This window comes from Balaenoptera borealis, assembly GCF_965194805.1.
Source record: "Balaenoptera borealis genome assembly, chromosome: 1".
Taxonomy (NCBI): domain Eukaryota; kingdom Metazoa; phylum Chordata; class Mammalia; order Artiodactyla; family Balaenopteridae; genus Balaenoptera; species Balaenoptera borealis.
In genome coordinates this window covers 175,754,799-175,772,635 of record NC_138860.1, presented here as the reverse complement: position 1 = coordinate 175,772,635, position 17,837 = coordinate 175,754,799, and the positions used below count along the sequence as shown (strand labels likewise).

General features: G+C 45.5%; 1 protein-coding gene and 1 long non-coding RNA gene across 4 annotated transcripts in view; one reads left to right on the top strand and one right to left on the bottom strand.

The window, feature by feature from the left end:
- Positions 1–4,111, bottom strand: part of LOC309634135 — a 29,918-nt gene extending 25,807 nt beyond the window's left edge. The window contains exon 1 of the long non-coding RNA XR_014247871.1: positions 77–4,111. This is a non-coding gene — a long non-coding RNA (uncharacterized lncRNA). The remainder of the gene's footprint in view (positions 1–76) is intronic.
- ELOA (elongin A) lies at positions 4,106–17,827 on the top strand. Of its 3 annotated transcripts, none has more exons than XM_082403610.1 (11): positions 4,106–4,447; positions 9,395–9,451; positions 10,238–10,344; positions 11,195–12,383; positions 12,781–12,895; positions 13,932–14,087; positions 14,189–14,286; positions 15,123–15,303; positions 15,556–15,667; positions 16,272–16,447; positions 17,430–17,827. In XM_082403610.1, exons 1-11 carry the CDS (start codon positions 4,373–4,375, stop codon positions 17,489–17,491), a joined length of 2,328 nt encoding a protein of 775 aa, XP_082259736.1. In that variant the 5' UTR covers positions 4,106–4,372; the 3' UTR covers positions 17,492–17,827. The 3 variants fall into 3 exon arrangements, with proteins under 3 accessions (XP_082259736.1, XP_082259735.1, XP_082259734.1); XM_082403608.1 differs by having other exon boundaries at positions 4,257–4,447; positions 16,272–16,451; XM_082403609.1 differs by lacking the exon at positions 16,272–16,447 and having other exon boundaries at positions 4,256–4,447.
- The last annotated feature ends 10 nt before the right edge of the window (positions 17,828–17,837 follow it).

Below are 17,837 nucleotides of genomic sequence, written 5' to 3'. Positions count from 1 at the left end.
CAGGGCTCGAATCCGTGTCCCCTGCATTGGCAGGCAGATTCTCAACCACTGCGCCACCAGGGAAGCCCGGTGCTGCCTTCTTAATCTTCTCTACTTAACCCAGTGGTTGGTTGGTTGGTTTTCCCAAAGAGATAAGGGAGACATGGACCCCTTTGAGATTTTGTAACCTGTGAACACCCAAACTCAGAGGGTTCCTAAACCTTTGCTGATAGTGGGGGTGAAAATTTAATAGATCCAGACTTAATCCAATCAATCAATCTCTCCCTCTTCTCCCTCCGTCCTCTCTGTTCTTTCTCTTTACTGTCCGGCCCTATGTGTGCCAGGCAAGCTGCTTTTATTTAGCTCACACTTTTTCTAACAACTTACCTCTAAGGGCATTCTCAGCACAGACCACAACCACACTCTCAGTTTCTGGAGCTGAGGGCATGGTGTCCCTTAAGTTTCCAAAGCATCAATTTCCTTATCTGTAAAATGGATGGTGAGGATTAATGAAGATAACATTGTTGGTTGATAGCACTTTGCCAGGTATGTTCACACGTAATCTCATTAAATCCAAACAATAATTCCGTGAGGTAGACCTTTCATTCAACTCAGTCAATATTGAGTGCCTACTATGTTCTAGGTAGTTTTAGCCACAGTGATGCCTCATGGAGCTCACAGAGGGGGAAGAGACTATAAAAACATGAACCACTAAATAAAGCAGTTTCAAATTGTAATAGATGTTATAACAAAGATGAAACAAGGTAAAGAGCTAAGGGACCCGGTGGTTAGGTTACTACCTGGATACAATTTATATAAATTCATAGTATAAAAGTATCAAAGTATATCATTGATACTTCTTTATTTTTATAGTAGCCCCCACCCCCACCCCCGTCCCCGCCCCGGCCCCATAAATACAGATTCTCAGTGGACTGCTTTCCATGGGCATTACAGAATGCTTGTCTGCCCTCTTAAGACAAAGGGCCTCAGGAGGTTTCTAGGTCTGATATCCCTAACTAGTTAGTAGAGAGTTTAACTGAACTTCAAGGCAAGTCTATGAAATGTGTGGACTTTGAATCTCAGACACCATTCCTTGGAGCTGGCAGTCTCTGCTTGCATTACCACATTTGAGGAGGGCAAATCCAGCCTGTGAAACTCAGAAAGATGCCGTCCCTAAGTAAAATAACCACCAACTGAACATGTTTGAAGTACGTGAAACAAAGATGAATGTAGTCAATTCAGAAAAATGAGCCCATTGGGGAAGAGAACAGTGGCTACAGCTGTGCAGAACAAAGCTGCCCAGATGGTTTTACATCCTCCTTTACAGCAGAACATAATATTCTCTTTACCAAGGCAATGAATTTTCTTTAATAACTTGTTCTTTAAAAAAAAAAAACAACCTCTGTATGTCAGTTACTTAATATAACATATTAATAAACCTCACAAGAAATCTATAAAGAAACAATTTCAGCCAGTTTAAGTAACTTGACCACAGCCAACATTGGTAGAGGTGGGGATTGGAGCTCAGGTTGTCACTGAACTCCAATCCTGTGTCCTTTACATCCACCACCCAACAAACCTCAGATGCCGCCCACTTGGTTAGAGAGAGGAGTGGCAGAGCCCAGGCCAGGAGAGGTCCAAGGGGGAAGCCTTTCACCCACCAGTATTCCTCACCCAGCACACTGTCCAGCCCACAGAATCCCACTTGACCATTCCATGAAAGGCAAGGGCCCCTTTCTGCTATCAAAGACAAAGTGGTTGGTTTTTTTGGTTTTGTTTTGTTTTTGTTTGGTTTTTCCCCCCTCTTGTCTTTCAGTGTTTTAAATGACTCTAGTGCTAACCAGCCTGGGATTGCTCTTTTCCAAAATTAAAATGCCTTTAAGTTGTTTTCATTATAAAAGTGGAACATATTTGTTGCAAAAAGTGTGCATAGCAGAAGAGAGCGAGCCTCCGTGCCCATTTTTGTCTCCCAGGATAGCCTTAAACATGCCTTCTGAACATGTTTTGTTGTTGTTTTAAAAGATGGGTCCTTTAAGTCCTCTCACAAGGGGCTGTATAGTGCTAACCTCCTCAGGTTTTCAGATGACACTCTGGGCTGGCCTTATGTTGAATAATAATTAGTTCAGTTTTCAAGAAACCTTCATGGAATGTCACCTGTGTGCTAGGTGTTGCTCATCCAAGGTGGACAAAACAGCCTCTGACTTTAGGGAACTCATTCTGTTGTTGAAAATCCTTGCATAAACCAAGGATTAGATAGATGGTAATCCCCCAGTGAACATATACAGAGTATCACTTTCAGAACTGGTTAAAAACTTTCTTTTTAATCAGAATGACACATATGACATAATTAACTGATTTGAGACGTAGACAAATATTCAAGTGTAAGAGTTCTTTACTTTGCAGGTAACCCTGCCTCAGGCTGGCATAAATGGGGTAGGGATGGGGTGCATACCCCCCAGCAGCAAACATTGCTTCTTTTCATTCCGGTTGTTGAGATCTCCCTGGGTAACGTGCACAAAGTGTTCCATGTGTCCTAAGTATATGCCAGGTCAGTTAGTCAGCAATTCTGTGTCAGGAATGGGCCCATTTTTCCATTACACCAGTGTTACATTTTCAAAATGGAAGGCATTGAAAATGTAAATTTAAAAGCATTTGCTGTGCAGGAGAGGGAGATTCTAGGGCCAGGACTAGAATCCAAGTCTCCTCACACCAGTTTGATGTGTTTTCCATTACACCCCATGACTGAGTCTTAGAGCACTGAATGGGTGATTATTAATCTTTATGGACTTTTTATCCAGTGCTGATTATATGGACTGCACCGTGCTGGGCAACAGAGATTTTAAGTTGGACAGTTCAGGGACTTCCCTGGCAGTCCAGTGGTTAAGGCTCAGCTCTTTCACTGCGGGGGCCTGGGTTCGATCTCTGGTCAGGGAACTAAGACTCCACAAGCTACACGGTGCAGCCAAAAAATAAAATAAAGTTGGACAGGTCAGTCACTGCACTTGATAAATAAACAGCTCAGTGAGAAGACAGAAGAATAAATTGACAATTTACACCCTGAAAAGTGTTAGTTGCAGAGGAAAGGGCACCAAGCAGAGGGGGTGGGGGGGAGGGGGGCTTCTCAATTTACTGAGTGAATGAAAGCTCATTTGAAGAAACAATTTATATTGTTTCTTTTACCTTTCCCAGAGCAAGACCTGAAGAGCCACCGGGCTTTCCCACATTGGGTGAGAGGTCAGGCTCAGTACACTGCCAAATTGTTGATGGTGATCAGATTAGTGTGTAATCCGATATGATCTAATCAAACAAGATGTAATCAATGCTGGTGTTTTAAACCAATTTTCAACTGCTTAGTAGCTTTTTTTTTTTTTTAGTAGTAATAATACTTTATTAATAGTAAAATTTAGTGCTTCTAGGATGAGGGTAAGGGCTCTCAAGGATGGTGTCATGGGCTTGTCTGATTGAGGCCCTACTGATTTAGAGGAACCAGCCATTCATTCATTTATTCATTCATTCATTCAAGAAGTATTTATTTGGTACCTCTGTACCAGACACTGTTTTTGGCAGAAAGTGAGACACAGGCTATTACCTCTTGTAGCTAAACTGTTTGACTTTTGACAAATCACTTTCACTCTCTGGGTCTCAAATCCTTGACCTGTTCAGAGATGTGCGGTCACAGTGGACCTGGACTGTTTAGATTCACATTCCAGCTTCACTTCTTTCCTGTTACATGACCACATGCAAGTTAATTTAGTCTCCCTGAGCTTCAGTTTCCTCATCTGTAACATGGGGATAATATACCTCGTTTCATTGGGTTGTACTGAGAGTGAAACTTAGCTCAACCACTGGGCTTAGTACCCCCAATCAAGGGTGGTCACTAGCGTTAATCCCTGATTTCCTGAGCCGCAAACCCACCCTGGAACCACACACAGGTGTTATTTGGGGCGTGGCTCACAGCGCAAGGGGGGCGGGCTAGGATTTATAAAGGCAGGGTCCGGCGCCGTGATCTCATCCTGCCTTGGCTGGACACCGGAGTGGTTTTCCAGGCCGTGGCTCCGCACTACGAGGACCAGAAGCGAGGCTGCCCAGCGGCGACCAGTGCGGAGCCCACGCCCCCGGACCAAGCTGCTCCAGCTCCCGGCGCACGCGGCTCCGGGAGGGCGCAGAGGACCGGACCCCCGACAACCACAGGCCGTGGGGGCGGGGCCTGCAGCCGGCCGGCCTCCCCCCCCCCCCCCCCGCACGCCCCGCGGCCCCTCCACCCCACTTCGCCGAGGCCCGGAAGGGACCAGTCGCGCTTCCGTCTCCGCCGGGGAGGCACGGAGGGCGGAGCTGCAGCCAGAGGACGCGACGCGAGCCCAGTTCCGGCGAGGAGGCCGCGCCAGTGACAGCGATGGCGGCGGAGTCGGCGCTCCAAGTTGTGGAGAAGCTGCAGGCGCGCCTGGCCGCGAACCCGGACCCGAAGAAGGTGAGCGAGCGGGCAGCGCGGAGCGGGGCGGGCGTTGGGCGCGGCGCGGCCCCGTAACGGTCGCGGGCCCGGGCGCGGCTCCTTCCCGAGCGGCCGGGGCCGTGGGGGCTCGGACCCGGAGCGCGGCCCCGCCGGTCTGCGGCCTGCGGTCGGGAAGTTAGTGGCCCTTGGCCGCTGCCCACGCGGTGGGACCCCGCACGGCGAGCGGCGCGCCTCGGCGGGCCCGGCCTCCCTGCCTCCCGGGCCGGGTGCCCGCGGTGTCCGCCCGGAGCCCGCGTGCCGGCGGGGCTCCCGGAGCCCTCCCCCGGCGTCCCGGGCCAGCTGTTTCCTGTCGGGAGAGCTCGCCCAGAGTTAACTCCTGCCCGCTCCATTCCTCGCCCTGCGAAATGTTTCTGATTTCTTAGAGTCTTTTGATGTTTGTTGGGAGAAGGAGGTGGTTCTGCCTGTGCTTGATGGAGTCTAGGCTCGGTGTGTGGTCCTGCGTCTTTAAGACGTTTTTATTGCTTTGGCTTGATTATTAGAGCGTGGACCTTTTCGCTTTCTCAGTAAATCTCTTTCAAAACAAAATAAACCTCACGTCACCCTAACTAAAAACTTAGGTTGTAAATGGAAAGGAAAGAAAAAAATTAAGGCTTAGAAGTTGCAGCTAGATTTCCTTCTGGCCTTGATAGAAAGGTAAGAGCTACCGTTTCTGGCTGCTGCGAGTGATGGGCAACCATTTTTAATTGCACTCAGCTAGTTTTTTCCCCCCTTAACTGTTTTCTTAAGTTAAATGCATTCTTCTCTCTCTGCGACTTTTCTTCCATCCAGCTTCTTGGTGTCTGGGAGAGTGTCCCGTGGATGTTAGAATTTTTTTTTTTTAATTGAAATACATTGATGAAAACACTCAAGGTGTTTGACATTCTCTGTCAGCATTATAGCTGGAGTGTACAGTGTGTAAGAGTTGGATCTCTGAACCCCGGAGTGGCTTTTGAAGAGGAAATAATCCAGGGAGGCAGTGGAAATAAAGTGGTGAGGAGATTTGAGTTCTAATTCATTTGCCAGCCATGGACATTAGGGATGTTCCTTGCTAAGCCAGTTTCCTCACCTGCTTCTTCCCAGGACAGAACCAAAAGGCAGAAGAGCTCAGTAGATGTTAATCTCCACTCTTTACAATTTTTCTTGAAGGGCCCCTTTCTCTTCACCTGTTCTTGGCCTGTCATAGGTGAGGTTTTTTTCCCTCCGTTTCTAAAGGCTGCTCAACGCATCTATCAGACCACTGTTTAACTCTTCTCGTGCATACCTAGCTCAAAGATCCACTTCTTCAGGACGACATTTTAGCTTTAAGTCTGTGAAAACTGAAATGCTTTCACTTGTTTTGTGTTATATTTTCTATAATGGCTTCAGTACCTAGTGGACAGACATATTTACAAGTTTCTTTTTACAATAACCCTTTGTGGGCATCTAATAAATGGTCATTATTTCCAAGTACTAGCTTGTTTTCCCAAACACTGTAGGTTTGTGACTGATTTTTTTTAAAACCCTAGAGCAGTATGATGTAAATCGCCCCCATCTCCCCAATTTGGTCTTCCATCGGGTTAAAAAAAATGCACCGTGTAGTGTCTACATTTTCCCACTAGAATTTAAATTTTGAAGTAGCTTTTCCAGTAGTTGATGTGCATGAAATTTAAAATTAAGAAAAGGTTGGTTTGACTTCACATCCTCCTTGAACTATTAGTGATTGTGAGTATCTGGGCTTTCTCTTCCCAGATAGAAACTCACCCTGAGCTTCTGACTTTGCATTATGAAGATCATTTTTGCAAAGGGCACAATAGTTGGCATTTACAAATGAGCTAATGCAGAGGGAAAACTGCAAGCTGGCACACTGGCCTCTCAACCTTCTGTTAACCCAACAAGCTCCCACAGGTTGTTCTTGAAATTGTAAGATGATTATATAGCAGTACTGAACTTACAACTAAATCTTGATTTCAAACCATTATTAGCCAAAGGGTTGATTCCACACCTATATTCATAGATTTCCTCGTATTAAACATAGGTGTTTAACTGTAACTCTCTTTTCACTTTAAGCTCATCTGTGATCTAGGCTTACTTGGGGAAAAAGGTATCAGGCAAACCAGGGTCACTTGGTTCCTACTATTTAAGTGGAAGCAATTTTCATGGCTGGTAAAGTTACCTGTCCTGTGTTACAGTTTGAACGTGGAAACTACGAAGAACACCGTTTGAAGGCAAGTGGAGAACGAGGGGTCAACATTATGAATATCTTTAGCTCTTTGTGTTGAAGTAGTGTGCAGAGGACAACTGAGATTCCTAAGCATGGACTGTGCAAATGTTTGACATTTCTCAATGACTTGTTATCAGTTCTTGCAAACTACAACTGGTTTGATAACGGCAAGTTTCCACCTACCTGAGGATACCCAAAGTGCTTTATCTTTTTAATGCTTTGTTCTTTTTTTTTTTTTTTTATGGCTACTTTATTTATTTACTTATTTATTTTTGGCTGTGTTGGGTCTTCGGTTCGTGCGAGGGCTTTCTCTAGTTGCGGCAAGCGGGGGCCACTCTTCATCGCGGTGCGGGGGCCACTCTTCATCGCGGTGCGGGGACCGCTCTTCATCGCGGTGTGCGGGCCTTTCACTATCGCGGCCCCTCCCGTTGCGGGGCACAGGCTCCAGACGCGCAGGCTCAGTAGTTGTGGCTCACGGGCCCAGCTGCTCCGTGGCATGTGGGATCTTCCCAGACCAGGGCTCGAACCCGTGTCCCTTGCATTAGCAGGCAGATTCTCAACCACTGCGCCACCAGGGAAGCCCCTTTGTTCTTTTTTGAACCTAATTGAAAATAGAGGGGCTCTGAAGCCCTTTTTCTCTTATGTTGGGCTAAATTGGTTTGAATATCTCTAGGGTTTTAGTTTCATCTGCTTTTAAGTCGTCCCTCCTAACCCAAAACGAAGCAGAAAGGCAGCATTTACACTTCCAGTTAGTGCTAGGCTTTGAGATGAACACACCTTCAATGACTTCTGGCCCCATTCTTATATGTGGCCTTTGTAGAGGTCCTGGGACTCTGTCCTGGTGGTGACCTTCTTTCCTCTGTGGACTCTAAACTGTCTGACAACGTAACACTAAGGAGGGGTTCTTCTGCTTTGTGTCGAGTGTGCTAAGAGGCACATGAACTACTGCTCCATTTACTTTTCCGGTCTTCTAAGGACAGTGTCTTTATGTTGGATATTTCTCCTGGCTTTGTAGTACATGCTGTGGTAAACACACTTGACCTACTCGCTTGTTAGGCAAGTTACCTAACCTCACTGAGCTCAGTTTTAATATCTGTAAAATGGGGAACATAATATCCATTTTATAGAGTTGGCTAATGAGGATGAAATGAGGTAACACATGTAAGGACTTAGCATAGTAGCCAGTGCACAGTAAATAGTATATAAATGCCTTCCAGGGAATGGCATTAGAGGAGACAACCTGTCTTTAACCTTTTCAATGATTCTAAATTTTCCTTTAAGAAAAGGAATTGGCATTCATCGTTGCACCCATAGCTTTGATGACAAGAAATACACATATACTTTGTCCTGAGTTGGATGGTGGTGGTGATCGAATTCGAAGTGGAGGATAATTTTCACTCAACTATGAAGGTGAAACTCCTTAGATACACCACTTGGCTTCTCATATGTTCCCAGTCAAAACAAGATTATCACATGTGATCCAGTTGCTCTGCCTAGCAACCAGGTTCGGTAATTACTGAAGTAGAATGACCAGAAAAACATACTTGCTACTCCACCTAGTAGCAATATAGCATACTAATTGTAGCCTGGGCTACACATAGAAAAAGAACAGATCTTGTTATCAGATATTTAAATATAAAGGGAGTCACAGTTAATCTATTTTGAACTACTTGTACTTTTCAGCACTCCTCGAATGGTAGGTATATTTATATATACATAAATATTTCCTAGAGAATGGCATAGCAGTCATGACTTTGGGTAGAAGTGGAGCAAGGAGGAATTGGCTGGGGAATATCTGGTAGAGGATCAAGGGTAGCCGTTTAAAGAATGGTCAGTTGATGAATGAAATGATTAATAAGAAGCATTTATTGAGCTTGTATAGCATTCCAGGCACTATGGCTAAAGACTGCACATGGTTTGTCTCTCTGAATCCTCACAGCTTGTGAAGTACAGACAGGATCCAGTTCCTGTTTTGCAGATGAAGTAACTGAGGTTCAGAGAGGTTAGTGACTTGCACAAGATCACCCCACAAGGAAGTGGCAGGGCCAAACTGAAGCCTGTCTCTGACTCTGGAACTCTGTCGTAACAGCTCTGCTATCTGATTTTGAGCTAGCTCAAGAGGATACAGAAAGGAAATGTGACCAAACCCAGATTGCTTCTCTAATCTACCCAGACATTTTGTGTTCACCATTTGCAATGGCAAAGCTCTGATTCTAGCAACTTGAAATTGATCTTGGTTTCCCACTTACATCGAAAAAACCCAGTTCTGTTAAACACACTTTTTCTGGAAACATGATACCCTTTTTCTGTAGAGACCTCTTCTCCTTTTTACTTTCCTCTATGCCGGGTGCATGAGTAATTTCCTAAAATTGGCTCCTTTCTCAGAAAGTCTTTCTCAAAACTGGGCAGAAAGATAGTTGTTGATTACTTTTCCTAGAGCTGATAGGTTTGATTCTCTTCTCTAAGTTTTATTTCCCCTTGGTGTAGCATAGTGGCTGAAAGCACACAATCTAAAGCCGCAGATCTGAGTGAATCCTGCCCTACTTGCATCCTGGGGCAAGTACCTTAACTTTTTCGAGTCTGTTTTCACACTTGTAAAATAAGGATAACAATCATACTGTATACTACAGAACAGTGTAAGTACTTAACCATTGGATATTATTCTTATTTGTTCCAGTGAATGATTATGATTTTATAGAAATTAATGTTCATTTTATTCTCTGCAGCTATTGAAATATTTGAAGAAACTCTCCACCTTGCCTATTACAGTAGACATTCTTGCGGTAAGAACTGTGTAATTTTAGATGTTATATAGCTATGTCCCCTCCCCTTCCCGACCAGAGAGATTGTACAGTAAGAGCATGGGCTTTAGAAGTGAAAGAAACCAGACACAAGGCCACATATTGTATGGTTTTGTTTATATGAAATGTCCAGAATAGGCAAATCCATAGATAGAAAGTTAGATTAGTGATTGCCAGGGGTGGGGAGAATTGGGAGGAACAGGGTTTCTTTTTAGGGTGATGAAAATGTTCTGGAATTAGTGGCGATGGTTGTGTAGTATTGTGAGTATTCTGGAAACCACTGAACTGTACACTTTAAAATGGTTAAAATAGTGAATTTTATCTCAGTTTTTTTTTTCTAAAAATTAAAAGAACATTGGCATTTAGTCCTGGATTCAAATCCAAGTTTGTGACTTTAGGCTGTTCCTTCGTTGTAAAATGGGGCAGGTCCTAACCTCATAGAGTTATCAAATAAGTATTAATTCAGACACTGTATGCAGTGCTCTTAGCTCAGTGCCTAACACCTGCCATGATCACTCTTGTTATTATTGCTGAAGTTCTAGAAGTGTTTTAATTTAGTGTTTTCCTCTTCTGAATCTGGTGCGCTTTGCTACTGTGTGTCTTATTAGAGTTTTGGGGCACAGACACAAAGTAAGTTTGTACTGAGACTTGCAAGGTATGTTTTTGGAAGGAAGTATTGGTTTGTTGAAAAGTAGGAGGTCTTATTTCTTTAGAAAATTGTGAGCCTGGTTCTACAACCCTCTAACAATTCCTTTGTCAACTTTGTAGGAGACCGGGGTTGGGAAAACGGTAAATAGCTTGCGAAAACATGAGCATGTCGGAAGCTTTGCCAAGGACCTAGTGGCCCAGTGGAAGAAGCTGGTTCCTGTGGAACGGTAAGAAAAGTTCCTCAGTTCTGCCTCAATTATAAGCAATAATCCATGATCATTATAGAATACTAGAAAACATTTAAAAATAGAAATAAGAATAAAAATTTCTTAATTCTACCATCCAAAGATAAGCATTATTGACATTTTGGAATGTTTCTTTCTAACCTGTTCTTCTTTTTTTTTAATTTTTATTTATTTATTTATTTATTTTTGGCTGTGTTGGGTCTTCGTTTCTGTGCGAGGGCTGTCTCTGGTTGCGGCGAGCGGGGGCCACTCTTCATCGCGGTGCGCGGGCCTCTCACTGTCGCGGCCTCTCTTGTTGCGGAGCACAGACTCCAGACGCGCAGGCTCAGTAGTTGTGGCTCACAGGCCTAGTTGCTCCGTGGCATGTGGGATCTTCCCAGACCAGGGCTCGAACCCGTGTCCCCTGCATTGGTAGGCAGATTCTCAACCACTGCGCCACCAGGGAAGCCCTCTAACCTGTTCTTAAAAGGCATTTTTATATAGTTGTGAATAAACTGATGTAAATTACAGCCCTTTTTTAATGTAACAAGTTAAATATTTCGCTGTGTTGAAAAGCTTTTAAAGTATTTTCACGTCCACAAGATGTTTGATCTTCTTTGTGTCCTGTAGTTAAACTCATCATTTTCCATTTATTGAATATTTCAGCTTTCCCAGTTTTAAAACTTAGCTGAGTGTCTTTGAGCAGAACCCATTGACCTTCTTCCCAAGACCTTGTTTCTAACTCTGTAAACTCTTCATCTCTTTCGTGAGTTCAGGTCCTGTGACGTTGTCCTCTGAACAAGGATTACCCTGAGATTTATATCTGCTGCATCTTCTTTTTCTTTTATTTTAGAAATACTGAGCCTGATGAACAGGACTTTGAGAAGAGCAATTCTCGAAAGCGCCCCAGGGATGCCCTTAAGGAGGAGGAGGAGGTAGAGGGGGACTACCCAGAAAGCTGGAAAGCCTCTGGTAGCCAGTCGTTTACTCCTGATAACAGACAGAAAAAACACAGAAAACTCTCAGAGCTTGAGCGCCCTCACAAAGTATCTCACAGTCATGAGAGGAGAGACGAGAGAAAGAGGTACCACAGAGTTTCTCCAGTTTACTCTTCAGACCACGAATCTTCCGATTACGGCCATGTTCAGTCCCCACTGTCATCCGCCAGCCCTCATCAGATGTCTGTGGACCATTACAGATCCCTGGAGGAGGACCACGAGCCCTTTGTTTCACACCAGAAGCCTGGCAAAGGCCACAGTAATGCCTTTCAGGACAGACTGGGGGTCAGTCAAGAACGACACCTGGGTGAAGCCCAAGGGAAAGAGGTCGTGAGTCAGAGCAAGGAGCACAGATCTTCCCATAAAGAAAAACGTCCGGTGAATGCCAAAGGAGATGAGAAGTCTTCTTTGAGCAGAGAAAAATCACACAAGGCCATCTCCAAAGAGGAAAACCGGCGGAGGCCACCCTCAGGGGACAGTACAAAGGAGAAACCGCCCTCTAGTGGTGTCAAGAAAGAGAAGGAAAAAGAGGGCAGCACCAAGAAGGTTTTACCCCCCTTGGAGGTGGCATCAGACAACCACCTTAAAAAGCCAAAATATAGAGACCCAGAGAAAACCAAATCAGACAAAAACAAGCAGAGTCTAGAAAGCTTAGACATAGGCAAGAGGGCAGGAGACCTGTTGCCCAAGGCAAAAGAGAAGGTTTCTAACAACCTAAAGACTCAAGAAGGAAAAGTAAAACCTTCTCATTCAGATAGAAAGTCAGTGGGCTCCTTTCTTAAAGCTGAGGAGGCAGATATGGATGATGAATTCGAGCAGCCCACCATGTCTTTTGAGTCATACCTCAGCTATGACCAGCCCCGGAAGAAAAAGAAAAAGATTGTGAAAACTTCAACCACGACTCCTGGAGAAAAAGGATTTAAAAAACATGATTCAAAAAGCACTAGTAAAAACTTGGACTCAGTTCAGAAATTACCTAAGGTGAATGAAAACAAGTCAGAGAAGCTTCCGCCAGCTGGATCCCATTCAGCCAAGCTGAAAAAGGTAACCCCTGTGGCCCCTTCCCAGCCAGAGCACCTGGGCCTGCAGAGCTCCCGGGACGACCCCAGGGACGACCCCACCGCTGTTTGTCTGGGCTGGCTTTCCCGTGGCCTGTTGAATGTCAGTTTGAAGTAATTTCCTCCCGGCCTCTCTGGCCACCTCTCTCTGGCCACCAGGGTCAGCAGAATCCAAGAAAAGTATTTTCTGAGGCATCCCATTGTGCTGGGCCCATCTCTCTGTGTCTCCTGACTTAGGTGGTGTCGGGCACGGCTGCCGCCCCTCCTTCAGGCTGGATACGCCTGTGAAGTTACCTGCCACGTCAGCGCTGCTGGGCACCGACTGTGGGAAGGAGCTGTGCTTGTAGAAGGAGGCTCTCCAGTCACTGGTCTCTTCTCTGCAGGTCCCCAGCGATGTGCTGCCAGTGTTACCAGACCTTCCATTACCTGTGATACAGGCCAATTACCGCCCACTTCCTTCCCTTGAATTGATGTCTGCCTTCCAACCAAAGCGAAAAGGTAATTTTCTTTTTTTAATGGAGAAAATGATTTTAAAAATTCATTCATAATCTGTCATCAGATTTTGGTGCATTTCCTAAGAGCACAGGTTCTGGAGTTTGATGGCTTGGGTTTGAATCCCAGCTCTGGCTTCTACTACAAGTTACATGAACTTGGGTAACAACTTAATTTCCTTGGACTTCAGTTTCATATTCTGTAAATGGGAGTAATAATGGTATCTGCCTATGAGGTGGATTGAAAGTGATAATGCTGGTAAAGCTCTGAGCTCTGGGTTTTTACACATAGTGTTTGCTAAATCTTAGCTGCTGCTATTACCAGCAGCCTTTTACTCTGTACATTCCATAGGGGCTTAAAAAAAAAGGCTAGTTTAGGGACTTCCCTGGTGGTGCAGTGGTTAAGAATCTGCCTGCCAATGCAGGGGTCACAGGTTCGATCCCTGGTTCGGGAAGATCCCACGTGCCGCGGAGCAGCTAAGCCCGTGTGCCACAACTACTGAAGCCCATGTGCCTAGAGCCCATGCTCCGCAACACGAGAAGCCACTGCAATGAGAAGCCCGTGCACCACAACGAAGAGTAGCCCCCGCTTGCTGCAACTAGAGAAAGCCCGCGTGCAGCAACAAAGGCCCAAATGCAGCCCAAAAATAAATAAATAAATAAAGGCTAGTTTTAATAGCAAAAGAATTAGATGCTACATAGGTGTCCCTTAGCAAGAGACTAACAGATGGATCATGGTTCATCCACATAGTGGCATCTTATGCAGCCGTTTAAAAAAAAAAAGTAGAAAATCTATGTACTGATGTGATTTCTAAAATGTAAATGACAGAATGGTTATAGTATGTTATTGATTGGTTAAAAAGGAATAAAATAAATATTAGTTTATATTTGCATAGACTCTCTGGAAGGACACAAGAAACTGGTAGCATTGGTTGCCTTTGAGAAAGGAAACTGGGAGGCTGGGGAATGGGGTGGAAGGAGAGTTTTCACTGTATTGCTCAGTGCCTTTTATCACTTACACTCCTGTTTTTCTTGCCCTACAGCACTCTCCTCACCCCAGGAAGAGGAAGAAGCTGGATTTACCGGACGAAGAATGAATTCCAAGATGCAGGTCTATTCTGGTTCCAAGTGTGCCTATCTCCCCAAAATGATGACCTTGCACGAGCAGTGCATCCGGGTGCTTAAAAACAACATTGACTGTAAGTCACATGCTTCTCTTTCGCTCTTCAGCACGTTGTGGCACTGGGACACTGGGTGACTTGGCCACTACTCAGTGCGTTTCCCCTTTGATTCTCTGCAGCAATCTTTGAAGTGGGAGGCGTCCCATATTCTGTTCTTGAACCTGTTTTGGAGAGGTGTACACCTGATCAGTTATATCGCATAGAGGAATACAATCACGTGAGTATCCTGTTTGGATGGGAAGAGGGCAGTGTGCTGGCTTGCGTCTCCAGAAGCAGCTTTGTCTCCGAATCTGCCACGGTGATGGGCAGGTGGTGGTCGGATCACTGTTCTGGGTTTGTCTGTGGGCCTTTAAACAGGCAGGTTTTTAGCACCTGCTCCTGGCATCTTAAGTAGGCCTCTTGGGCTAGAATCAAGATGGGATTGAAAGGTGGGAGAGGGGGACCATTTCCCACACCTCCCTTGAGCTTGCCTAGTTACAGAGGTCAAGGGAGAATTCTAGCAGCACAGCCCTTGGGATCCAGGGCAGGGACAGAGCTATGTGTTGACACTCAGGTGTCTGGTGAATATAATTGGCTGGGTGTCTCCTAGAGACAAACAGATCTATCCCCAAATCCTCCTAATGCTGGAGATGCTCATCTGATTGCATTAGCTGTCTCTAATTCAAAGGATCTATGACATATCCTTCTTAAGTGGCCCCTGGCCATTGCAGTTCAGTGTAGTGATGGGGAAATGCCTGGATTTGACTTCATCCCAGTTCCTACCCTGCACTGATTTTCTAAAGGAAAAGACTGATCTTAAACTAATTTTTGTGTTGCCTTCTCTCCTAGCCCCACAACCCCCAAAAGCAGCTAGTATTATAGTGCCTCACACTTAACATTTTTTAATTCAGTGATTTGGGTTTCTTTCCTAGAACTGTGGTATTTTAATATACTACTGCTACTACTAAGAGGACCAAAATATCATTAGGAAGCTGGTCCCCCTGGGTGATTAAGGATGGAAAAGAGATGTGTAAGAGTACTTGCATGTAAATGATGTCCTGGTTCTGATTTTAGGTATTAATTGAAGATACGGATCAATTATGGAAAGTTCATTGTCACCGAGACTTTAAGGATGAAAGGCCAGAAGAGTATGAGTCGTGGCGGGAGATGTACCTGCGGCTTCAGGATGCCCGAGAGCAGCGGCTGCGAGTCCTCACAAAGAATATCCGATCTGCGCACGCCAATAAGCCCAAAGGTAAGGGGGCAGCGTGGGTCTGGCAGAATAGTGAGCCCTGTGCTCTGGTCAACAGCAGGGCCGTGGTGGGCTCAGCTAAGGTATCACCTCTGGCCCCCAAATCTCTCCTGCATTTGCAGAAGAGGGCAAAGGGTGAGGTGTTTCTTCTGCCACTGTGCATGCTACCCTACAGAGGGGTTTCCAGGGTTGATAATCCCCTACCTTTAGCACCTCAGCTCAAGAAGGCGGGTATTAATCTCCATTTCTCTGCAGGCCGACAAGCAAAAATGGCCTTTGTCAACTCTGTGGCCAAGCCGCCTCGTGATGTTCGAAGGAGGCAGGAGAAGTTTGGAACAGGAGGTGCAGCTGTGCCTGAGAAAATCAGGTAAGATCTCTGCTCCTCTGTGGTTTCTGCCTGCTCAGGGAGAGAGAGAGCCCAAGAGCTTATCTTTCAGCCCTGAGAGGCAGCCCAGGGGCAAGAAGCGATTGATTTTGGGGGTGAAAGCGTGGCAGTGCAGAGTGGGTTCTGCAGGCTGACCTTGACCATCTGGGCACTTGACCTCCCTGAGCCTCAGCGTCCTTGACTGCACTGTGGGCCGGATAATGATTCCTGCCCCTAGGTGGGGTCAGGGCGGGGGGGTGGTCAAGATTAAATGGAGAACAGGGCCTGGCTTCTGGGACACATCCCCTAAGGCTTTTTTCCCTTTCCCCATTTAAACAAAAAACATATTACTGTGATGACTAAATTATCTAAGTACGTTAGCATTGTCAAAATACAGATTTACACCTAAACAGTGAAAAGTTAGTTGAGATTATCATTCATTCTGAAGGCCTACCACAGTCACTTCCGAGCCATCACCAGAATCTAGGGTACTAGGTCCGCTGGTCAAAGCCGCAGAACTGAGTCCTCAGACCAGCCAGCTTCAGGCTCCTGGTGCCGAGGGCAGATCTCTCCTGCTCTTGGCTAGCAGCTTTGCTCTGTGTCCCAGGATCAAGCCAGCGCCGTACCTCTCAGGAAGCAGCCGCTTGGGCAGTGGCGGCAGCAACAGCTTTAACGCCAGCCCCGAGGAGCCGGCCTACGACGGCCCGAGTACCAGCAGTGCCCACTCGGCACCCGTGGTCAGCAGCGCTGTTTCCTGTGATCCTAGGAAACCGACTGTGAAGAGTAGGTAACTTGGAGCTCCTGCTCAGATATTTCAAAACTAGTATTTGAACCCCTCTAATGTTATTCCTGCTGCATCACACTTTGTGTGTTAGATGTAGCGTATGTGATGCCTTGCACACAGCTGGTCTAAATGTCAGGGCCTCCTTCCCCTGCTTTGTTCGTAGTGCATATTTTCGTGTGTCATTTAAATTATGATCGTAGTGAATATTCATTTTGGTACTCTGCTTTTTTTTTCTTTTATTTTTTTCAACCTAAATGTAAACCTGTTTCTCCAGGCAATAACATGGAGTTTCCAACTGTTATTATTAACAGCTAAATAATTTTATTGAAGTTTTATAACCTTATAACCCCACCTTCCAAGTATTTTTTTATATGTAGTTGGGTCTATTTCATATTTTACTAACTTAACTACTGTAGACTATCCCCAATATTCTACAGCGGTGTCCTAACTTAAGAAAAGCATTATTCTGTATTTACTTCAGGGCCCACAGGAGGGTGGGAGTCCTGACTTGCACTTTGGCTCAGTTCAGGTTAACCAGGCTAGAGGGCAGGCTAGTCGTTCTTAGGTGGTATGTGCATTTAGCTCATCTCAGACCTGTTGCTACACTGGACAGACAGGTATGGGAGGGGGTGCTTTTGGCTGGTTTGGATATTGGTGAGGCAGAGTTAAATTATGGCTCAGAATGGCCTTTAGAGTCTGGCAAGGCTTGAACTCCAGTTCTGCCGCTTACCGTACAGGGTCCAGCCTGAGTCTTGGTGAAGTTGTGAGAATTAGAGGGAATGATTGTCAGGGGCCTGGCAGGTGCTGGGGAAGTGTTACCTTTGGGCTGCTGCTTTTCTATGGGGTTGGCAGATAACTGCTGCTTGTATCCATTTGTCTGGCTGTGTAGAGCCAAGAGTAACAAGGCTTTGTTTGATTGTAAACCACTGGTGTCCACACTGCCATGGATCTGAAACAACTGCCTTATTTCTCTTTTCACAGAAATTGCCCCAATGATGGCCAAGACGATTAAAGCTTTCAAGAACAGATTCTCCCGACGATAAACTGAGGACTTACCTTGGAAATGAAATTTGCGGAGAGGAATACGAGGACAGTGGGGGTTGGGGAATGGAACTTCCAGAGGAGACCAGGATCTTTCGCTTCGTGGAGGCTTTTGGTCTCCGAGTCCTGCACAGTCGGCAGGCGTCGTGCCTGTGCCTGTGTCCGCAGCTGCCGCCTCCCTGCCTGGCGAGCACTTCCGAGTTCTGAAGAAGATGTGAAGCCTCACGCTCACTGAGGATTTTAAGGTCAATTGTACCTTTGTTGTTAATTACCTTCTTTGTAAACTATAAGACATAGTTTTAATTAATAAATATTGCCCCCAGATTGTATTTATATTACCCCCAGGTT